The sequence below is a fragment of the Numida meleagris genome, chromosome 1 (assembly GCF_002078875.1).
Source record: "Numida meleagris isolate 19003 breed g44 Domestic line chromosome 1, NumMel1.0, whole genome shotgun sequence".
Classification (NCBI taxonomy): domain Eukaryota; kingdom Metazoa; phylum Chordata; class Aves; order Galliformes; family Numididae; genus Numida; species Numida meleagris.
Window position 1 is genome coordinate 10,242,423 of NC_034409.1, and position 24,713 is coordinate 10,267,135.

A 24,713-nucleotide genomic window follows, 5' to 3' on the forward strand; every position below is an offset into this window, starting at 1 on the left:
AGAATTTGTACATATTATTATCCTAACACAACTAACACAGCACTGGACTTGAACTCTTGGTGGTGGAATTTAGGATTCTTACACTAAAGAAAAGTTTCAAGACCATATCTGACCATCTTTACTTCTCCATCGTTTTTTAGATTAATTTTCATTACTTTTCTAGAGTAAGTATATTTTCAGTAGTCCCACTGAGAACCAGACAGCTCCTATCTCTTTTTTTTTTGTTGTTGTTGTTCTGTTTTCCTAATTCTTCCATTACTTTTTATTAATTTGAATGGTTTTTTTTGTACATGCGGAGAACAGATTGATCTCTCCTGTAAGGCTGCATTTTCCCTTGGGAGAGGTCTGGGGAAAGAAGACCTGTGTGAAAGATCCCAGCAGCCTAATGTGTACATGGAATCTGAGAGTTCACAGAGAAGTAGAGAGAAGAAATAACAGGTCTCAGTGGTTATTTCAGATGAAAAACAACTTCTAGGGATCAAAGATACTTGGCAGTTTTCTTCAATTTAGAAATCCACTTACTTGGTGGGAACCAAACTTGAAAGGAGGGACAAATGAAGGGAGAGATGTTTATATCCATTGTTTTTTGATCTAGTTAGTTCTCCAAGTTTTTTTATTCACGATGTTCCTAGTAAACGTAATTAAATCTGTCTTTTAGCTTAAAAATCTTTTGTCTTCTTTGGAGAGATGTCTATAAAAAAAAAGGTATAGGCGGATTCATCACAGTCCTTTGGCTGACACTAGGTCCTGTCACAGAAAATGTTAGCACAGAGCGTATTTTTTTGCTAAAATTGGCTTGTTAATTTGACTTTCTGACTCATTTTTCCAGCTGGTCTGTCATGCTACTCAATTCCAGATGAGGCAATAGGAAAAAGAAAACTCTTTTGAATGTTCTACCCTCTTGCCAAACCAAGTAACAATTAAAACCTCAAATTTTCATTGCAGTTCTTTATCTCCGTTAATTATCCAAGGAACACTAAATCAGATATATTGTCCTCTGGTTGTTGTCAATAATTTAAATTCTGAGTTCTTTATAGATTAGTTGCAGATTTAACATGCTGCTTCTTATCCCTAAATTACATACCATTTCACAACTGGAGTCCAATGCAGTGTTTTATTTTTATATTTGAGATCAAATGCTAGATGGTCCGCTCTAGTTGACTCGTGTTTTATACACACACAAGTAAGCCCACATGACTCTTTCATTACTTAATTAGTTGCTTTTAATCCAAAGGAATCATCAGATCACTCAACTATCTAACTAGTGGTCTTTAGTGAATTTTGTCTTGTTTCACCATAATTTTTAAGAATAATGTAATCTTAATTGTTTAGTGAACACTAAACCAGGAACAGTTGTGAGTCTTCTAAAAAACAGAAGTGTAATAGATGGGCTGTGAGCTGAGAGATACCGATATAAAACACCATTGTGATATTCAACTTGGAAAAAATGATTGGTAATTAAATAGAAACAGAAAGAGTTAAGAGTTATAGCTGGCAGTTTGTAAAAAAGGTCAAGAACAAATGGGAACAAATGAGGGATGGCAAATGATACTTGATTTTACAATGTGATACATAATAAAAAAGGTAAATAAGATGCAGACATATCAAAGTTATGTTCCTACTAGCAATACTGATATTTTCATGGTAATTGAAGGTATTTTTTCATCTGTCTCTGTCCATATGAACTATGAGAACAAAATTCAGCATCAGACACATAATCATTCACATACCTGTCTGTATAACTAAAACTGCAATTGGTTTGACTTGTTATTGAGAAACGACCCTATATAGGGTAGTTTTATTAGAACTTCAATATTTTTCTGTATTTTAAAAAAAATCATGCCTCAGTAGCTGCTTTAATTCTGCTAGAAGCAGAAACAAAGGGTTTGTACAGATGGAGCAAATCAAAACATATTCCTAATTAAAATGACAAAAAGCAAAGCTTGGTTTGCCCTTCTTTCATATAGGGGTCATCAGTAATAAAATTTCACCAACTGATACCTGTTGACTGATGATTTGGAACTATTCCTATAGCTCTTGGTTAATGCATCGGCTCTGACTGTGTCACACAATTTCTGTTGTTTATTTGACAAATTAAGGTTTATGTAGCACATACTAAATAAAGTGAAGAAAAATTGTATGAATACCACCTAAAAACTTAGAATCAATCAGAAAGTAGTTTGCAAGGAGTCTACGCAGCTTCATATTTATTGTATTTAAAGAAAACAGTACTTTATTACTCTATCCCATGGAAAGGAATTCATATTTTGTTTTCTTATTATGATCTGTGTTTTCTAAAGTGAAGTGACAAAGTTAAAGGTCCATGAAGAGATGCCCGAAAAGGAAGGACTGTGTGGTTGTTGGATAATCATTCATAAGGACATAGAAATAATCATCAGCTTATTAAAACTGTTGGGAAAATATTTTTCCCACCTTCTCCAGAAAAGTCCAGCTTCTGAGCAGAATATTCAGCTGAAAACCGAAACACAGTATATATAGTTTTTCTCTGTGTCTTGTAGGATTTTTAATCTATGTACAGAAATACTGGTTTTCAATTATTTTATTTTATTTCATTAATTTATTATTATTTTGTCCTATTGGTATGATAGAAGATTATGGCAACTAATTTAATAAAAAACTGGAGTGTTAAAATAAACACACTAGAAAAAATAAAAAAGAAATTCAAACAGTTTATGGAACAGTATTAGGGTTATAATCAGTATTAGAACTTTAAAGTATGAAAGATGTATGAAAGGACATTCTTAACTAGTTCTACTTCAAGGGACAAAATAGAGTAGATATATATAAATATTGTAATGCCAGTGACTCTATTGTATTGATATAACCTTGGAAGTTCAGAGATTTCTCTTTCTCTTCAAATATATATATATATATAAAGAATAATTAACTTGAGAGTCACAGCTATTAATGGTATTTAGTTAAGTTTTCTGTCATGTTTTTTTTAAATTTGCGTAGGTACGTGTGTTCACATTTTCTGTTGGTCAACATAATTATGACAAAGGACCTATACAGTGGATGGCCTGTGAAAATAAAGGTACTATGTCTTTGAAACTGTTCTTTGCTAGAGCGATATCTTTAACATTCTTTAAAAAGTACTTATTTTTTTTCAGCCTAACTTGCAGCTTTCTTGTATTTTTAATCAGTTACAGAAAAGTTGATGAAATGTGTATATACATGTGGATAAATAATAAGTTTTGTGTTTATTTATTATTACATAATACTGTGTTGTAAGAAAAGTATTATTACTGTATTCGTTACAATAATAATACGATATTATGGTTAAATTTTGAGTGTTCTTGTCGCAATAACTATGAAAACATGGAACTGATGACAGATAAGAAAATTAGTCAAAGCTGTTTTATATTAAGGAGCTTGGACAAAGGGATTTTTTGTTTGGTTGGTTGGCTGATTGAATTTCTTTTTTTTTTTTTCTCCAAAAACTTAGAAGAGACCAGCTGACTTGCATTAATTTTCTCTCTCTCTTTTTTTTTTTTAAGAAAATATCATAATTATTCTTTTTGTGATTTCTTGGTTTCTAAGTGCATCCTAAACTTATGATTTTTTTCATGTGGAAAGAAACAAAAAGAATGAATGTAAGGAAGAAAAATTCTTTCTCCTAAAATTTCTGTATGAAAAATGTGGACAGATAAATTTAGAAAGAGTGTGAGAAGAAGGTGTCTCAGACACAATATAACTAGGGAACAAGACAAGAGGTAAACAGAGATAAATTGCAAAAGAGAAAATTTTAAACATAAGATAATACAAAGATATAGCCTTAGAAAGAGTAATGATAGAGAAGAATCTATAGCCCGTGTGAACAACATATGTATCATAACCTCATGAATCTCTCAGAATGCTGTCTTGAATTATGCAGGAGGTTCTATAGGTTGTATTGTCAGATAATTACAGAAAATCAACATGATTTTTGAATGAATTTTTTAAGTAATGTCTTTGTATCTCAAAATACTATGTGCATTTAAACTCCATTCTGTTGAAACAAATTCAGACCAGCTCGCTTACAGAATAATCACGTCATTTTATTATCAAAGGAAAATTATCATACTCATCTTCCCAAAATTGATGGAATTCTTTGTTTGCGCATCCAAAAATGAAAACTTTTCTTTAACTTTTTCTTAATTAAAGCTTTAATTTGTTATCAAGTCACACATTATTTAAGACAAAGTGAGTAACCTCATTACTCTTGCCTCTCCTGTTCTGCTCTCCTTCCCTTTGATTTGAATTACTTGTGTGGTCTGAAACTGGATCTCACATCTTGAATCAGGAGCTCTATGTCCCTTTCTTTTCAGTCTTATTGATGAATATGAGCAATATTTTTAATTCTGACAAATAAGGGGTAATATCAATAGTGAATAAAGACGTTTCTGATGTTCAGTTTAGAAGAAATACTGGTTACAGTTTTTTGTTCTTTCCAAATTGCCTTATGTTTTTATGCTGTGAATTTCAGTACTGCAACAAAATATAGCTATTCTTGCATTCCTATATCCATGCATTCAGCATATAATTCTGTTGCTATCACAGAGTTTTGAAACCACCATTAAATATGCTGGCACATCAGAATCTTGCACTGAGGGTGCAAGAATACAAATTCAGTACATTATCTCAGCTTTAAAAACAACAGACGAAAGAAATACATAATACACTCTTGCATCTGAAGAGTAATTAGCTCGGCCTGTATGGCATATGTGTCCATGTGTTGCTGTGACATTTACAAAAAAAAGTCTTTCCTTCACGAATGGTAGTTTCTGTAAAGTTTTAATTAGAAATTACAAAAAATTAAGTTCCTTAAGATGAAGAAACTAGAATTGTATTATAGTAAGACAGTATTATTTCTGTTCCCAATTTTAGGTTATTATTATGAAATTCCATCCATTGGAGCCATAAGAATAAACACCCAGGTAAGTGTGTTTGCAAAATGCATATACAGTTTTAACACAAAGAGGTAAGGTAATTTCTGTTCTAAATTAGTTTCTAAGATTGAGTACATTAAGAACAGAGAAAGAGTTAAGGTTTTCATTTATTTATGAAGTATTATTCTGTTAGAATATTCTCATTTATTTTTTCTTCTGTATAGTTACAGTAAGATAATTTACAATGTGATCTTAGTTACTCCAGCCAGTTAGCCCACAGTGGCTTGCATGCATGCTAGTCGTGCTAGCATCCTCTAAAACTGGCTGGCACACAACCTAATGTTTGAAATAATCTGTATCCTGCAAACCTTCTTTGGAAAAGGGCTATGTTTTGGACTCAGTTTTCCTCATTGCCTTACATGGTTCCTCTTTGATCCTGAGATATAGCAGCAATTTTTATAAAGTTCTTTAAAACTAGAAATTGAGTATAACTTTTCTAGAAGACAGGTTTGCATTGCATGGAGGAAGCAGTGGGTCTGTATAAGGGCATAAATCTGATAAAATCTCTGAATTCAACTGGGCAGAAACAGTGGCCTGATACAATCCTGCTTATTCGAGAGGTTCCTGAGTTGGTCTAACCAATCTGGGACAAACATAGCTTTTCCTTTTTCAAAATTCAGGAACAATTTAAAAGATGTGCGTGCAGATAATTAAGGGCATGGGATCTTGGAATTACATGATGTGATCCAAACTGACAGTGTAGATGAACAGATTTTTTTTTCTGTTGTCTGAAAGTTTATGTATTCAGATGTCCAGAAAAGTAAAGAATCATCATAGCAGTTATTTGTCCTTCCAAGGACAGCCATGATTTTTTTTTTTTTTCCCAAAAAATAAGTCATTTTTTGGCTTGAGTAAATACAGGAATTGTCTTGCCAGTGCATACTGCAGTCTGAAGACTGAGATGTTGGGTAGTAAAATTATAAATAAATATTTAAATAAAATACCTGAGTTAGTGGTGAATGTTGATTTTTTTCACTAATCATTTTTTTTCTGTTGCTTTTATTTTCTTACTGTTATTTGTTTTTGTTTGTTTGTTTGTTTCTGGACATGGATCTAATAACTGCTTTCTGAAGTTTATTACACTTTTTGGCAGGAATATCTGGACGTTTTGGGAAGGCCAATGGTGTTAGCTGGAGAGAAAGCCAAACAGGTCCAATGGACAAATGTCTATCTGGATGCTCTGGTATGACTGCTATTTATTAAAGTAAAATTCTGGTCTCTTCAGAAGAAAGGCATGGGGTATCAGTTAGCATAGGGCTCCATTCTCCACAGTCCTAGGACTTAGTTTTTTGTAATTCCAAACATAATATTCTTGCTTTTCCAGCATCTCAACGCTTCAATAGAGGAACTTTCTGAACAGCTTGTGCCAACATGCTGGTCTTTGCTTGCATCTGGTATTTTCATTATTGTTCTCAACTTTAACTCAGAAAAGCAATTCTGCACACAGATCCTTAGGTGGAAGTCATCAATGTCCACAAATTAACAAAAGAAAAATAAAAAACAAAACAATTTTCCAGTGTTACACTTGTGCTGCAGTAGAGATCATCAATTATGTTACTGGTGTGGAGGGTTTTTTGTGTGTGTCTGTTTTTTGTTGTTGTTGTTTTGTTGTTTGTGTGTTTGTTTTTTCCCCAGGTACTCAAGGGAGAATGAAACCTCTCAGTTTTACTGGGTATTTGTACAAATTTTGAACTCAGATCTTTAAATTATCATTGTTGTTATTACTTTCTTGCTCAAAGTAATGATTTCGTTAATTGGACAGCATATATAATTGGGAAATAAACTGAAAGTTGTACAAAATAGTTTCTTTACTGCTAAACTTATCATAAATCTTGTAAAACAAACATATTCAGGAAACTACAAGCAGCAAAGTATTAATAGCAGCAATCTAATCTGTTGCTCTAGATAACTTTCTTCTGAGTAACTCTATCTAGAGAAAAATTACTGTTAAATGGTCATCTGGAATCATGTATCTATTCAAGGTCATATGGTCATCTAATGTCATGTCAAAATCCACTTCCTCCTGTCAGTCAGCATTACTGTAAGCTTTTATCAACGCATCATAGAACTGAGCATGACACACAGAGGAACCCGCTTTTCTTTGGAATTTCAATGACCAGAAGTTCATTACCCATGTTTTCTTGGTTACTGCTAAGGTAGTTACTGGAAATATAAAGGATGTTGTGACAGTTCATATGTTCTGTACATATCCTGTTCTAAAGCCAAAGCTAAATTTGTAACTAGGAAAAGAAAGAGATCTGCTTAATGAAGAGTGATATCTGCAAACTTCTGTCATGTTGCTTTGTGTTTTTCTTGGGTTAATTCAGTCTTTTCTTCAAGTTTCTTGCACGAATGTGCTTTTTTAGCATGTTTCTAAGTGTTTATAATTATTGTTATATTTGTGTGTGCATACATATGTATTTATGAAAAATAGGACATTTTAGTAATAATATTTATTAGGTGGAGACCAACACATGCTAAACTATTGAAGGTAAAGGTTGAAGTCTGTGGACTTTCTCATCACAGAGGAAGGCACAGGTGTATTTAGTCCCCCCCCAGGCTTTTTCTCCAGTCTTGGTGTTAGCAGCAACTAGAATCGACTTGTGACAATGGTTCTTTATCTTAAGCAACCCCTTGTATGACTTATCCTTCTCCTTCTTCTTTTCCCTCTATTCTTTTTCTTTTTCCTATTTTTCTCTTTCCTTTTCCTTTTTCTTCTTAAGACTCTAACATTTAACTACAGTAATCCCAGGATTTTTCTAATGTACTATTGTTCAAAATTCTATATTATATAGGATATTCCAATTTAAGAATACTGTTCAACATGACCAGGACAGACTAGGGAGTTTGGCAGAGGGGAATCTGATGAGATTCAACAAGAGCAAGTATAGAGTCTTGCATTAGGTTCCCCTGCATTAAGTGGTTGGACTCAGTGATGATTTCTAGAGATCGCTTCCCACCCCTACAAGTCTGTGATTCCATGATTCTGTGAATGTTTGTTATTAAACTGAAGAGTCTTTTTATCGCTCTGTATGTGTTTATTTCTTAGGAGCTGGGCCTTGTGATTACAGGAACTCTGCCTGTCTTCAATCTAACAAAAGAACAAAATGGAAAAATAGTAAGCTGTTATTTAAAGCAAGCAAGCAAGCAATTAAATTTAATGCTAAAATCCTTGAAAAAAATGTGCATTTCCATAGAATTTTCTGCAATTTAATTGTCTTGTATGTCAGAAATTAATAGGTCAGCTCTCGTTGCGTGTTAGTATCTTGGGAACAAAAAAGTTCAGATCACTCATTTTGTAGTTCTGAGTTTCAGGGTATGACATCCCTTGTTTTATCTCTATGACCTGGTGGAAGTGAGAATGAGCTAAGCTCTCAGTAGATGGGAAGTAGAAAGTGACATTTTTTAGGCCTTGCCAGGAAGGGAAGCCCAGATAAATTTATAACAAATCTGTGAAGCTGTGACAATTCAGGGTAAATGGCAATGATACAGACTTCAAATGAATTAGTTGTAATGATAATGGAAAATAGCACTGTGTGTACAGATTCAAATCTAAGTATTAAGTTTTCCTACTGCTGTTACAGTCTAATAAATTTAACTGTCAGCTGCCCAACCTGAGGGTGTATTAGTAGTTCTGTATGGGTACTACATAACAGTAGTTTGACAAGCAATATGTTTTGCTTGTTTTGTTCTTGCATTTAGTGTTCGTTCATCCAGAAATGCATGCATTATCATCCTCCTAAACTATTTCGATACTCGGTACTAAATTCTGTATATTATTTTTAATCACATTGGTTATTATTAAAAATATTTAAAATAGGCCCATTAGTAAATAGGCAATTTCTGAAGTACTTTTGTCAAACAAGAGATGAAGGCAAAATTTAAATTCACTGACTTGCAATTATTCTGTATTGTAAATACATCAAGCATGTTCTAACATTTTCAAATCTTACCAGAATCAGCTGATTCTTGGAGTAATGGGGGTTGATGTCTCTCTGGAAGACATAAAAAAGCTGACACCTCGATTTACGGTGAGTTGATTGTGTTGGTAGTTTTTCTTTATATATGATTTATGTATAATTTCTTTGTATGCTCTTTCATCAGTCATAGAGCAATGACTGGATGTGAGTCAAAACACCAGCAGGCTTCTTTTCATATGCTCTTTTCCATTGTTGTAGATTTTCTGACCAGCCAAATCTGTCCTTGTGTGTGAACTGTCCATCAGAATGCATCTGTAAAAGCCAACTTTACACTGGGGGATATATTCCAAGTATTTATTATTCTGTAGCCTTAGGCACTGCTGTTCAGATGAGTCCTTGATTCTTAACAGAGTGTAGAGTATACAATTAACTGCAGATAATAATAATAATAATTCTTATCATTTATATAGGGCATTTATTTGTAGAAAAATTCTTAAATATATGTCTGACTGTACACTATTCAATATGAATGTTTTCTATATTTAGACATCTAGCTAGGGAATTTCTAAGAAAATAACCATTACTGCGGAAAACAACAGCTGGGGAAGCAAAGGAACATCATGAATTTTACAAAAGGCAAATACAGAGTCTCCCATCCAGGATGGAAAAATCCCATGCCACAGTACAGTCTGTGGGCAGATTGCCTGAAGAAGCAGGAAGGGAACTGGGGGGTTCATAATGGAGGACAAGTTGAACAGAATTCAGCAATAGGTCCCTATAGGAAAGATCAGCTGAGTACTGAGCATATTTAGTACACCTCTTTCAGTGAATAGTTGGACCTCGTGAACTCCAGGCCTCCCATCAGCCCAAATTATTCTCCTAAGTTTATGATTCTAAAAGAGTAAACATTTTAGAAAAACTTTTCTCTTGATTAATATCCCACATACTTCATGATGCCTGAGGCAGTACATTTTCCTCAATGTAACTATTGCTGTAAAGCTACTGGTTAACCTTTCTTTACTACTTAACGATTTACAACATTTATTTCTTTCAGCTTTGTCCAAATGGCTACTACTTTGCAATTGATCCTAATGGGTATGTGCTACTTCATCCAAATCTCCAACCAAAGGTATGAGAAACTTTGTAATTTCGTTCTCTGTAGTATGAGAACAATGTCAGAAGTAACATGAATAAATAAGAACTGCCTAAATTCCCAGAAAACAGTAATAAAGAATTCTCCATTGAGGGGCGTCAGGAAAATCCACAGTGTGTGTATGTCATTATTCAAATCCACTTAAGTAGCAAGAAGATGAGCATTGTTTTTTGTTGAATTTTGTTATAAACGAAATAAGAAAGATGTATATTTTACACAGACATCTAGAGATGTGAAATAAGTATTTCGACATACGTATTAACAAAAAAACAACCAACTAGGGATAGGTGTAATATTGCAAAAAAGTTGTACTGCGTTAAAAGATTCTATTGAAGCAAACTCAAAGGAGGTCACTAGTGCATGTTTATTTTTTGATGTTTTCTCATTTCAGAAGTTTAAAATTTTATACTTGCAAAACCACAGAAATCAGGGACAAGCATACACTATTTTCACTTGTATTTCCATATTTGTTTCTTTGCTTACTTTCTGTTTACCAGAGATGAAACCTGAGCAGCAGAGTTGGGGTGGATCAAACCATTTACTCTTTCCCAGAATGCTAGATTTTAGTTCAACTTATGAAAGGTCTTTGAGACGTTAAATCTATCTAAATCTAATTAGGGTGCAATTTTCCTCAAACTTCAGTAGTCTTTAAAACCCAGATTTCAGTCTAGTTTCATATCCAGTAATAGTAGTCTTAACCCTGTATGGACTGATACATTACGTGTATTGCCTTGTAGAAGTTACCTCCTTGGCTTTGATGAGATACTTCAAAGTGAATGGTTGAATGTTTTTTAGAAATCAGAACTTCAATCTCAGTTTTAGTGAAGGATTGCTCCATGTCAACAAATCTTCTGTTTAGTGGAATATTTCAAAATGCTATAATTCCGTGAGAAACAAACTTTTGGCAGTTTTGTCCCTCAAGTTGTTCACAATGCACAAATACATCATTCTACAAGAGACAAAAAGTTAGAGCTGAATTAACAAAAACAAATAAATAAAACCACTGCGGGTTGATTGAAATGTATGAGTAGCGTACAGGTAAAAAATTAGAATAAATGATGAATCACTATAAGCATTGAAGATCAAAGAACATATCTACATAGCTGAGAAGTCAAAATTTCATATGTAGACAGTTTGAGCAACCTATGGGCAAGATAAATGCAAGTTGTGAGTACAGAGGCAAATAAGGCAACTGTCCCCTCTTGTCTGTTCATTAGAAAGTCCTACTGTAGCTACAGAAAGGATAGCAAGACCCCTTGTTCAGTACTTCACCATATTTAACTTCCAAAGGCAGAGAATAAATGAAGAATTCATTTACATACTTTAGTGATTCATTTAATTTTCAAGCTGAGAGACTTTGAATTGTGAATATGTGAATTAATGTTCTGAATTAATGAATGTGTTTGAAATCTTTTGCCAAGTGTGTAGGAAAAAAAAAAAGAAACATGCTTTTGGAGAAGGAGATCTTAACTATTGATGGAGTATCCCCATTGATTTATTTCAAGAGTATCCCTTTAAAAGAAAAACATGAAAAAAGAAGGACTTTACCAGCACTTCTATTTCTGTATATATGCATTTGATTTTCATAATGTGATAAAAAACTAGAAGTTTTGATTTGATTATTATGCTTAGTGAATTATTCTGTGACAAATAATCATTCTCTTCCCTAGAGATTATTAGAAATTCAAATAATGGCAGGTGGTTTACCTTTTCGAAATAAAACTTAAATTTTGTTAACAGAAGGAATATAAAATGAAGCAATGTAGCATTCTTCTTTTAGGCATCATCCTGTGAGGAACTGATGAATACGGGTTCTGTTCACCTCATATGTGCAATTATTCTACCACATAATATTAAAGAGTAAACAACTTTTGTTAGAGAATGAAAAACCCAGTTTGTCCCAGCTAAACCTAGACAAACTGCAACAGATTACTAGGAAACTAATTGTCATGGTTTCTTTGTGTAGTTTTTTTTTTTTTAATTAAAATAACATAGAAGTCCAGAGCTTCTTGAAAGTGCTGCTCAAATGTTTGATTTAGAGTATGTTCAAAATATTGTATTTTATGTGATGTGTTTTATGTCATAGAATAATATCTAAATGTAATATTAAGCATATGCATTATTATTGTTGTTGTTATTAACAGTTACACAGACTAGACTTTTTCACTCCCAGTTTGTTTGGGGTGGTGCATGCTATACAGACTGATACAAGAACTACGTTTTAAAACTAAGGTACACTATAAAGAAAGATGTATTTAGAACTCATGGACTTCCTTTAACATGTCATATTAATTTTAGTTGAACATCCTGGTAGCCATTAACGTATTAACTAACAACATCTTAACCCTCTTTGGCAGCAATTTTTCAGTAGATGTAAGCTAAAACATAACTACGTCTTTACCTTTGAAGAGGTGAGGGTGTATTAAACTTCCAGTAGTACCTTCTTCTGAATGCCTTTCCTTCTGAAAATCTGTTATCTGAAATCAAAACTGGTTCAACACAATATTTTGGGAAATTTTCTTGCAGTAGCATGTCACATACACAAAAAAAATCCCTTAGAAACTTTGAACTTGTCTGTTCCTGCAACTGACAAAAATTTTTAAAAAGACAGACTGGAAGCAGGTAAAAAATCTGAAGAACTTTCCCTTGTGTTTAGTTTTGTGCATGAAAACTATGTCAAAGCATAACAAGAGAAATATTTTTAAACTTTCAGTTTAATACAGTTTTAAACAAAAAAAATGTATTTCCAATTTTATATTACACTTTTAAACAAATAATTTTATATTTTTCTGCCTATGTACTCTGTGTGTGTGTGTTTTCCCATTGTCCTGAGAAAGATCAGATGCCTGTCTTGCCAAATAGATGTAGCCACTGGATTGAATGGTTAGCTTACATTAAGCATATATTAACAAGATTAGTTCTAAGTAGATTAAATTTGAAAAATAGTAGATAATTCAGTTTTTTTATAATTGTTCTAAAGATTAGCATCCTCTTCTTCATTCTCGTTATGGTTCTTATCAAAATCCAACTAATGATAATTATAAAATTTCACATGCTTTCAGTACAGTCCAGTATTTGGTCCTATAGTTTACATTTTTGAAAGAAATGTAAGAGGAAGGTGGATTTAAGAGCAGATAGAACAGTAAACAAAAGGTGAAACTCTTCTTATTCTTCAATTTAATTCTGGCAGAGTATGTTGGGAGGGAAAGCTCTTCTAGCTTACTTCACGTTGTTTAAAATATGTCTGTGTTTTTTTTGTTTCTCTAGACAAAACCTGTGTGTAATTCTGACACTGAGTTCAGAATTCCTGGGCAGAATTAGGGCTAGTCCCTCATTCCAGTACATGTGCACTGGAGAATATAGATGTGTAGGAAAGATTTCACTTCTATAAGTGGTCTGTTCATTAATAGTGTAAGAAAGTAAATTACTGCTTTTTTATTACTTCAGCAAATTGGTGTGGGCATACCAAAAGTTAATTTGAGAAAAAGGAGACCCCATGTACAGGTAACTTTGGATGGAGGTGATTAGTGCGCTAGAATGCATAGGCCTGGAAATATGTTAGAAAGCTTCTGTCCTGCTTACTAGGAAAAATCTAACTAGAGAACTGTTTACTTTGACAAACAGCTTCCAAAGCATGAAGCCTGCATCCTTCCTTGTTTAAATAATAAAAAACATGTTATTGGCTGTACTGAAGGGCGTTCCATTAAATTATGGTGTTTTACTAAAAGGTGCTAATTAGAGCCGTGCTGCAAAAATTATCTTCAGATTTTGAAATGAATGTGAAGACTAGGAAAAAAAAAAAGAGACTGCTTGTGCTGGCTATGCTTCCATAAACCCTAAGTCAAGAGAAGATCATTTTTTATTACTTTACTGCCAAGTTTAATTGAACAGTATATAACATATAAGCATTTGAATGAGCCATTTAGCTTTTGCTTTTTCCACTGAAGTCAGACTAGGACGTATGTTTTACCTGTTATTTACGTTAGATTTCTCAGATTAGAAAATCCAGATCCAAAGAATTAACTGCCATCAACTCAAAGAGGGAAAAGGAAATTCAGTAAAATTTATGTAATGCAATCCCTGAGCAGAAAACACCTAATGAAAACTTAATAAAAGGAATTAAAGGAATAGATTAACTATGTAACCGGCAAAATAACAAAATTAGATGCAGAAGAACGTTAGCTTTTTACATATATGAAAATGTATAATGCAAATCCAGTGGCTTGCATAGCAGCACCATTAAAACCACGATATAAAATCCTGATCTAATTCAAGTCAGTGATTTCACTGAGTCTTGAGCATCTGTTTATACCACATCTAGAAGACCATCTCCGGACTAGATTTTTTGTTTAAGTGCTGGAGAAATCAGCATCAGAACATAAAACAACTCAATGTTCAGAGCACAGCTGGCTCCTCAGGCGGTCATGGTGTGATCTGGCTGTGGCTAGCTTACCCTGGCTGTACCGTCTGCCCAGGGATGTGCAGCTCTAGAAAAGTGCTGGGCACCCACCCACGCCAGAAGCTGTTCTTGTGATTCCCTCTGGGGCCCAGGATGTTTCTGCTTTCTTACCATTATTTGTCTAAAAGCATAACAGCCCACATCTTCATTAGGTCCCAAGTACAAATAGGAACTAGATTCCTGCAGCTCACACCAAGGAAAGCCTTCTGTAGAATTTGTGAGAATATTGACATCCTCAAAACACACATTTTAATGTATTTTTTTAAGTTGCTGCACCAGTTCTTTCTTTCTGTTTCCTTCCTGATTTATCATTGAAGTAATAGAACTTTGCCTTTATTTTTTGTGCTGAAAATGGATTGCATTTTCTTCATTTGCATGCTTCCTTGCTGGTGATTTACTTCTGTTTTGTTTTATTAAGTTGTGCTGGTGAATGTATTGGTGTTGTGCTTATTCTAGTCATCTTGTGTGCATGACTGGATAAAGAGAAGAGCAAACTGATCAGTAAGTTTGTTTCTTCGTGGCTTAGAATAAACCCTGCAAAATGGCAACCTAGGAAGAAAAAATTATGGAGCCCAAATACTGGTAAATACACATTCTTGTGTATTCAAAAAAAGAGATAGTGGGGAAATAAAGTCTTCCCATTAATATACTGGTTAGGAGTTTTCTATTCTAATCTCTAAGAGATTTCTTTGTGCCTCTAGCACATCTCATATTGTATCTCTATATGTGCTCGGTTTACTCATCTATAAAATGTCACTAATAAATACCTTATAAAGAATATGTGGTGATTAACATGTCTTTAAAAGAACAAAGAAAACTTGTGAATGTCTAATTGAGTTTTGACTGTTAGTTTACTATTTGTCTTTGGGACTCCTTAACTATGGCTAGCCCAGGTTATCATTTGAAATGAACATTGACCTTGATTTGATGTGATGGCTTTTTTTTTTTTCTTTTTTTACCATTTCTTTTCTTCTCTGTTCCTTTGTGTGCTGGAATGGAATGTGAACTTCATAAATGCCACTTCTGCCATGGCAATGCCTTCATGCATGCTGTTTGGGTTTGACCATGCTATTCATTATCCATTGCATGTAAGAAAATGTGTTTTTTATTTATTTTTACATTTTAGCTCTTTTGCTGTTTATTTTGAGAGTGTGGAATGTTGGGGACAAAAAACAAAATGCATTAGAAAAAGCTATATTGTATGTATTAGCATAGAGCATACATTTTTTTTGTTGCTATATTAAAATTACTAGTTTTATCTATCTTATATAAATAGGAGCATTAAAATTACTTTGAAGTTATCAGTAGGCAAAAAATAGCCAGAATCTTTGTCTGAAATCTTTCCAGTGAATGAATAAATATCTTCACTTTTCCCTTAGCAGACAGCAAGTCTTACTTGCTAAGAAAGTTAATAATTCCATATACTCAGAAAGATGTACGTTTGTACCAGTGACATGCCAGTGACATGTTCTACGTTGCTAATATATGAGAACCGGTACTCATTACATATAAAACTGTACCAATGCAAAAAAAGTCTTGAGATCCTTCCATATACAAATCATTCTACTACAAAAATATATGTATTATCAATCAGAAAGAATTCAATAAAACTGTGTTTTTTCCCCCTTTATCAGATTTAAATGGTTACATAATAGATTAAGTTACTTCTTAAGATCCTTCATTAAATGGATGTATTAACTGAGTGATGATAATTGAGGATTTTTACACCATATTTAAGAATAGTTAACTATATTTGGTCTAAAGGGCTTAGCTAAATTTCCATTAAAAAAAAAAAGTCAGATTCCAGACAGTTTATGTGGAAGACAGCTCTGTACAATTAAAAGCAAACTGCAAGTGAGAAGTGAGCAGAGCCTGCTGGGTGGCTGAAGCTATTTCAGCAGAACTGGACCCAGCACCAGGACAGTATGGCAGATGCATACCACTAGCTTCTCTGTGCTGGTCAGCATCACAGTGGATGGTGAGCATCACAACTTCCATGGGTCATGAATGTGCCAGGTCACAGAATTTCCCTGCTATAGGTTTCCATCTCTTAAATGGAGGCAGCATTACTGATGTCAAGAGAAATGCATTCAGAGCTGCCAGGTGCTCAGGGAAGTCCTCTAAAGCTCACAATAAAAATGGTTTGTATTTTGTTGTAATAAATCCTTTGTTAGAATGGCTGTCCCTTTGAGTCTTGAAACAGTCCATTCCCACCTCAGAACAGCAAGTCTGCACTCTTGCTTTTGGCAAAAAGCTGCCAAAGGTAGGTGCCCCAGACGCTTCTTTTCTCACCTTACTGTGGCAGATCAGCAGTAGGGGAAGCAACTTCCCAACATGAACTCCCTGCTTGACAGATTGTGGACAGCCACTAGTTGCTAGGGACAATCTGATTTTCTCTCGCTCCATTAGCCTCTCTATCTAATGGAATAAAATAAATGACAAAGAGATAATAATTCATGCTATAAGAGATAAAAAATAAATGGTAAGTAAGCCCAGTTAAGTAGCTTACTTCAAAATGAAGGGATTAGAATGATTTCTGGGGACCTCTCTGTAATGTTACAGTACTCGGTCTTTATTATTTGATTATTTAATGTCTTCTGCTTCAGAATCCTAAATCCCAGGAGCCAGTAACACTGGATTTTCTAGATGCTGAACTGGAAAATGACATTAAAGTTGAGGTGAGATTGACTGGTTTCTTAGTATATGCTGGTGCTTGTACTTTACTGTACAATGCCTGAGAAGAAATACGTGTTATAGATTTTGAATGGGAATCTATTTTGCTGAAAGGTAATCAGTTTAAAATGTTTCAAGCTTGTGACTTTATATAGGAATTAAATTACAATGAAAGATTACTACAAATTGAGCCCAGTATTATTCTTAAGCAAAGACAATGCATAATATTCCTCTCATTTTGGAAGTCACTGTAATTACTATTTAAATAATATTTCTTCAGTCTTCTTTATTAAGTGGTAATTTTTGGGAAGACAAAATTTGTAAAATTTTTAAAAACAAGACAGTTCTTAATAGGATGTTAATATATTACCTGAAATATTTTAAAATTATTTTTCTCTCTGCAATGACAATGATTTTTACTTATGCAAACTTACTGCTGTAATGGAACTGAGAAGGAACTGAAGAATCAAGTTACTGAAAATGTTGACAATAAAATTAATTCTTGTGTATATTTTTCTGTTATTAATTTTATAATACATTCCAAAATCTTTTTTGAAAAACTTTTATTAACCTTCAGACATAGAATGGAGTTTTATTTTAGCTCTTTAAAGATTTCAAACAGACATATTTTCAATTTCAAATTGGTCTTTCATTATGACAATAATCAGCCCTTCTTGTTAGTTCTGCCTTTACTTTCTTAGAACTGCTGCTTCAGAGAGAAATTACTCTCAGTCTGCTCTAAAGAAGGTATTTGTGAAACACTGCAACTACCTGAATCAGATGTGTTAGGAAGCCCTAGAAATGCTAGACAAAACTCATTCATACAGCATTCATACTCTCCTTACTACAAAGGCTTTTATGAGATTGTCTTCATATGCAAAGTATGCCACAACTGATTTTTATAAGTCCACTAATTCAGTACACATTTTGATAAAGCAACTTCTAACTAGAAAAACTGGAAAATAGAAAACTTAAAAAAAATTAACAGTTGTGACTTTCAAATGCATTACTATTTTCTGTGTTTCTATAGAATACTTGTAATCACTGAAAACATTAATCATGTTATATGCAACACCTAGTTTTTACTTTTTTTAAAATTTATTTTTTATTGCCAATAGATTCGAAAAAAAATGATAGATGGAGAAAGTGGAGAAAAAACATTTGAAACTCTGGTCAAGTCCCAGGATGAGGTAAGACAGAAACACGGACAATTACATTTACAGAAGCAAAAAAAAAAACATCAAAATACTGTGAAACGGTGAAAATATGTTTATTTTTTAGTGTTAGCTTATGGTACTTTTTTTTTTGCCCAAGATTTGCTATATCACTGGATTAGAGTGAAAGAAATAACATATTTGTGAAAGATGATTGTTTTGTTTGTTGATTTCTCTGGTACTTCATTAATCAGGCAGTTGTTGATGAGGTCTTACACTCTATTGACCAAGAAGTAGACCCAGGCTACTTCTGTGCATAAGTTTCAAAACAAAGTACTTAATTTGTTTACTGAGATGTTTGAGAATCGGGTTGATAGTTTATGTTTTAGTTTAATAGGTAAAATAGTGAGAAAGAAATTGACATTTATATGCCATAAATGAGGCCTATTTGAGATAAGCAAAGTCCTTTTACAGCTGTCTTGTGTATTTTTGCTTTCTGAACTTGTGCTTGTTGAGTTCTTTTTATTTTCATGTCCAAATTCTTCATTCCTGACAGATCACTCCAAGTTTCTCTAATAAGACAGATATTTCCTAGCAATAGGAAATACTGAAATATGATATGGATCCTTACATGTATACCTTTCTTCTTGGGAACTTTGATGAGAAGAAATAATGATTGGTTTGCCAAAAGAGCAAATAAGGCCTGAGTGTGCCCTACAGTTACAATTCTAAAACAGCTTTTTATGACTGTCGCAAAGATTGTAAAACATCTTGAAGATAGCTGATGTAATGAATTATCACAAGAATATGAAGAAAATATCAGACAGATAGAACACAATCCTTATGTGTATTAAATTGCAGAGTCTAGGGAATCTGATTCTGTTATGCATGATCTTCTTTTTGATACCCTCTTTTAGAAAGTTCAGAACCTCATAGACTTCTTGAGTTGAGAACTCCAACTTCAGAGGGGCAGAAGAATGTGAATGTAAATAGTTTTAGCTAAGCAATGGTGGTAATGAGGATCAAGTCGCCACGTAAATGGCAGACTGATGCTTTCCTACTTCCGTTTTTGAGACATATTGACTTAAAGTTGACATATTTAAATTGTCCAGCTGCAAAGCACGCCCATAATATTCAGTCCTTTTATTTACAATGTCCCATGATCACCATAAACATACCCACATTACTTCTGTGTACCAGCTTCGTGCTGCTTTTCACCTCTTCCCCTGCTCTTCTAAAGCCAAGAGCTGGACAAACAGTCACTGTGCCTACAGCAAGGCCTCTCCTCTGTGCTTTCACACAATAAAAGCCCCATTCCAGCTCTCCTGAATAAGGCTTTACAGTCTGTAGAGGAATGCTGTTGTGTGGAAAAGGTGCCTTTTCTTGAATAGTTCCGCTGTTGGAGGATGGTGGACGAATAGGGTTTTCATGGCACAGTGGGGATAACCCCATCTGATGTCAGTTCTTCTACCTCTCTGGTTTCATGAGTCCATCTTGTCTGAGGAAGCCACCAGACTATCCCTCTGCTTTGTCCCCTTGTTCTCAAGGGAGGCTGTTATTCATGACCCATAGCCTGAAGTCCTCCTGGCATCTGTGTTGGAGATAAACTGCTCCTGAATGGGTTGACTTACTAAGATATGTCAGGCATTTATAGATCTGTGCTGTTGGTTTATTCAAGGAGAAGCTTTCCAAGTCTGTGGATAAAAAAGGTTCTGTGTGAGTGGTTAGAAAAGTGAGAAGTTAACAGTCACAAAATTACTTTAACATCATTGGGGTTATACCAGAAGTTGCATTTATGGCAAAGTTGTTACAGAGATCTCGGGCCATGCCTGCACTTCTCAGACTTCGAGGTGCATTGTGAAAAGACCAGAGCAGTCGTTCCTACAGCAGTTTGCCAGAAAAGCAAGGGAGGGGAATCATTCACATGGGCAAATGCTGGTGTCAGCTACAGCATCAGGAGCAACATGATGTTCCTGGGTGCCTGAGAATGTGTCAGTCATGCACAGCCCAGACCACAAACCGTATTTGAATAGAATATCTCAAGCTTTTTGTTCCCAAATGTTTCAAGAACCAAATGAAATTAATTTCCCTCTACTTACCTTGCATTGTGGACCAAGATCCACGATTTTTCCTCTGCTTGGATCCCTCTGAGAGAAGGGAGCAGCCAGAGCTGGCTGGCAATGGTGACTGCTTCAAGCTATTGCATTCTCCCAGCTCCAGGCTGCTAGAGCCAGAATAAAGCTGCTTCAGACTGTGGGCCATGCATGAGCCGCTCATCACTTAGGATTTGATAGCTTCATATATTTTCTTATAAAAATGGCAGATGTGGTCTGTTGCTCTGTACTGACAGCTGCAGTCTTGAGGCTTGAAATTGATGTCCTTTTTGTTTTGCTTTTTGGTTTAAGTTTGCATTGCTTCCCTTTTGTATTGCAGCTGGCCCCAGGAGTGTCCTGGGAGATGACCTCATACTACAGCATAGAAACTGGACTCATAGCAAGCATGGGTGGGGTGTGCTGGAGTCTTCCAGGGCCTCAGGGGCTTTCCAACTAACAGAGAAAATGCCATAGAAACAAAAGTGTTGCCACATTTGGGCAGCTGGGATAGGCAGTAGTGCAAACTGAAGGATCACAAGAACTGAAATTGTGTAGGTTCTTCAGCTGCGACTAGCTAGGGTGAGATAGGATCAGATGGCTCAGTAATAAAGTAGACAAGAGTAAATGGGAGCAGACATATGAGGACATCTAATATGCAGTGTTGTCTTTGAAGGGAGCTTTCAGCCAATTTGCCTTCAAGAATGCTCAAGGCACTGGTGGCAAGAGCATTTAATACGAACTCTGTTCTTCTTTTCCTGCCTTCCCACCTTGGGAACTGCTTTTCTATTGCCAATGTACATCTACAAACCATGGCACTATGCATGATTTGGAGGTGTCACTGCCAGTTTCAAATATCTAGCTATTCTTGAGCTGAAGTAATAGTATAGGCACATTTATTAAAAATAAATAGGATTGTAAGGGTGTCTGTTTACCCATCCTTTTACCTTAAGTATAAAATATACCAGGACATTAGCCACTTATACATGCATCTTTTTAATTTTGTATTTTTTTTTCCCAAATGACTAAGTTATCTCCACTATCACACTGTACTGAAAAGAAGCAACCAGGTAATGAAAGGGCTTTGAATCATAAAAGTCAAAGACAACACCTCTTTTTCATTACTGTGGCCATTTTCACACTTTTGTTTTATTGCAGCTAAAGAAAGAGCATAGATATACACTTGTGGTACCTTTTATCATTGAATGTAACATTGCAGTGCAAAAGGTGTTTCTTGAAGCTCTGGAATTAGTAATTTGTTTCTTCATTAATATTTTTTTGTAGAGATATATTGATAAAGGAAACAGAACATATACATGGACTGCTGTAAATGGCACTGATTACAGGTAACGCGTCTCTGTTTTCTGACTTTTGTGTAGTTAAATGCCCTTTTCATTTATTTCGATTAGTATTTTTAACGTTACATTTTCTATATTAGTTAAGTCAGGACAAGTCATCTCACCTGTGGGATCTGCTGGGTTCCTTTAAATATTTGTGGCTCAGAATTGTGACTCTGTGTAAGGACCAGAACCTCAGTCTTTTATCCAACTGCTGAGATTAACAACTAGTGCATTTCAGCATGTACAAAAAAAGGATTTTATGCTTGAATCTTATTTTCTCCTACTTTCTGTATCATGATGTACTTTGATTCTTAACTGTGCACTTTCTCTTAGATTCCTCCTCTTATTTTATAATTTTTTTGTATTGCCTCCATGTTCTTGTTTTTACTATGCATATTAGAAGAAAAATGGTGTATCTAAATAAAAATGTAACACATTATTCTGTGTTCTTACAAACAATGTTATTGCTTATATCACGACATTTCTATCCTACTTGGCACATCTTGGGGGCAGGACCTATGCTACTGATGATCTCTGAAATCTGTAACCATTTGTGACAAGTTTTAACTAATTAGCACCGATACTGCTTCGTATCTGAAAGTCATGTGTGAATTGCAGCAGGAACAAATGAAGCATTGTAAAAGCTTGCCCCCCTTGCATGCAACATTGGTGTGTATATAATTTCAGACTCATTTAAGCACACAGGTTTAACTAGATGGTACAAATGCCGAGTCAACTTTTTTACAAAAATAATATTTTTATTGCAATGAATTACAACAGTTTTCAACTGAGCAGGTTTTCTTTTTCTGCTATGTTCTGTACAGGTGTACAGCCAATATGAATGCAAACATGAATTTGTAAGCAAAACCAAACAAAGTAGTTTTAACAAGTGAACATAGATATAGCATTTTGTCTTTTATTCATCATTCTATTTTTATGTTCTATTGCTTCTATCATTATATTCAGTGGGAAGAGGATTTTTTATCATAGTATGCCATCTAGCAATTGGTAAAGAATTACATTTGATCTACATGCATTCTTAATTCAGGCTCCCTGGCTTGAGATTCAGCAATAAATCCATGGAGTCACATTGCAGCAAGCCTATTACGCATAAAATTATAGATTTTAATTAGCAATTTCTGTTAGCAGTAACTGTTAATGGCAAGTAAACTGCAAGTGATTTCCCTAGAGGAGAATTTGTAGAAGCTATCACCAAATATGCAGCACTCTCACTTTCATGTGCCATTAAAATAGACTGTATCATTAAAGGTCATCTCATATATGGCCCAATTGTACAGCTTCATTTTTAATGTTAATTTCTGTGTTAGAAACCACTGCAGTTCTACAGTCACGAAAACTGAGTAAGGATGTGATATGGGAGATGATACCTCTCTAACGATGATTTGCTCCTCCTGTCATTTACATGGCATTTTTTAAAGCTGAGCACTACTCACTTCTACATGTGTGTATAATTAGTGGCAAGAAAGGGTTTTGTTTGTTTTTGTTTGTTTGTTCATTTTCAAGAAAATATATATATAAAAGAGAACACCTGTGTTGCAAATCTTAAATTATTGTACCGTGATGTTCAAAGGTTATTAGTGGTGACCTCATGATTCAGAAAAATATTGTACAGCTTGAATGTAAAGTGAATTTAAATACTGCTAGACATTTTTCCTAATATATGTCAGTATGTGTTTTATTATTAGTAGAGTTTGTCATTACATTCTATGTGCAAGTAAGTGCGGTATTATATGCTGTTTCTTACAGTCTGTCACCATGTTGACTTGTGCTTCATTGTAATGCAAAATGCGTTACAAGAAGACACAATAAATCGTGATTTTTATTATTTGCAATTTTTTTTCCCTTATCCTTTAAAGAAGTGCATTTATGCCTGTATGTTTGACTTTTGACTTTTTGACATTGTTGAGAATGAAAAGAAATGGGGAACTTCAAAACCAGTATGAACCTACTTGTACCTGTTGCAAAGTATGAGGCTGGTATGTCTCCATGTAACTATTTCATCACTTGATTATCCAATTTCCAAACTTCTTAAATGGTTTCAAAACACTTAGAAGCTGAAATTAGAAAATGGCTGCAAGTAACATAATTGTTTTACTTATCTTGTTTCTCTTGCAGTTTGGCATTGGTGTTACCATCATACAGCTTTTATTATATTAAAGCTAAAATAGAAGAACCAATAACTCAAGCCAGATGTAAGTATTATGAAGGTTCCCTGGTTTTGTCAAGTATTGCCAAGTCTCAGATTCACTTAAAAAAAACCCAGAAACTATGTTTAAAATTCATAACTTCTTTTGAATTCACTAATGTTATCATAATGTACCCAAAATCTGGAGCAATGATTCTAATTCATTGTAACATCTAAGGTACAAGAAATATTCTATAAAGATAGAATATGTGCAGGTACCCCAGTTTCACTGACAATCCCTTCTCCCTTGCTATGTACCTACAGAATCATTGCTTTGTGTATCCTCTGTTGCTGTCTTTTTAAGGGTCTGGACACCGTTTTTTTCATTCTATTAACTAAATATTATGTTATGGACTATAGTAGTAAAGCTTATTTTGTTATATTTACAGTAGTTATAGTATCATATTTAGCAAATTACATCTGATGCCTGTAGAAATAGATACATGTAAAAGCACTGTTTCATTTGGCTTGCAGCTAGGTTTTTGTTTTGCATTCTAAAGATAGTTTAGTGGATGTTTGTAATATATTTCTATAAGACTAATTTCAAGCCATTTACAGTATCTGGAGAGGTAATTGGGAATTATACTTGTGAGTATTGAAAAGCTTTTCATTCATTAGATGTAGCTAACCAGATCTAACTAGTAGATTTGCAGAGTAATCTAGATAGTAAACAAAATGAAACTCAGTGCATCCTTTCAACTTTATCCAAACTTGAAAAAATTTACAGTGAAGTTCAGAATAGCGCTGTGAATTTCTCTGACAGGTATAA

At 34.2% G+C, this 24,713-nt stretch overlaps 1 protein-coding gene across 8 annotated transcripts in view; it reads left to right on the plus strand.

Annotated features, from left to right (window-relative positions):
* Window positions 1-24,713, plus strand: part of CACNA2D1 (calcium voltage-gated channel auxiliary subunit alpha2delta 1) — a 361,729-nt gene that overhangs the window by 304,917 nt on the left and 32,099 nt on the right. For 5 of the 8 annotated variants that reach the window (XR_002434297.1, XR_002434296.1, XM_021384460.1 and 2 more), the window contains 10 exons: window positions 2,977-3,055; window positions 4,888-4,937; window positions 6,043-6,132; window positions 7,999-8,067; window positions 8,906-8,980; window positions 9,924-9,998; window positions 17,088-17,159; window positions 18,273-18,344; window positions 21,683-21,744; window positions 23,875-23,951. Coding sequence is in view for 4 of the 8 variants with exons in the window: in XM_021384460.1 (XP_021240135.1) it covers window positions 2,977-3,055; window positions 4,888-4,937; window positions 6,043-6,132; window positions 7,999-8,067; window positions 8,906-8,980; window positions 9,924-9,998; window positions 17,088-17,159; window positions 18,273-18,344; window positions 21,683-21,744; window positions 23,875-23,951 (721 nt within the window). In the remaining 4 variants the exon portion in view is untranslated. Of the gene's footprint in view, window positions 1-2,976; window positions 3,056-4,887; window positions 4,938-6,042; window positions 6,133-7,998; window positions 8,068-8,905; window positions 8,981-9,923; window positions 9,999-12,166; window positions 15,570-17,087; window positions 17,160-18,272; window positions 18,345-21,682; window positions 21,745-23,874; window positions 23,952-24,713 lie in introns of those variants that run through there. The other 3 variants (XM_021384457.1, XR_002434299.1, XR_002434298.1) reach the window with 3 other exon arrangements.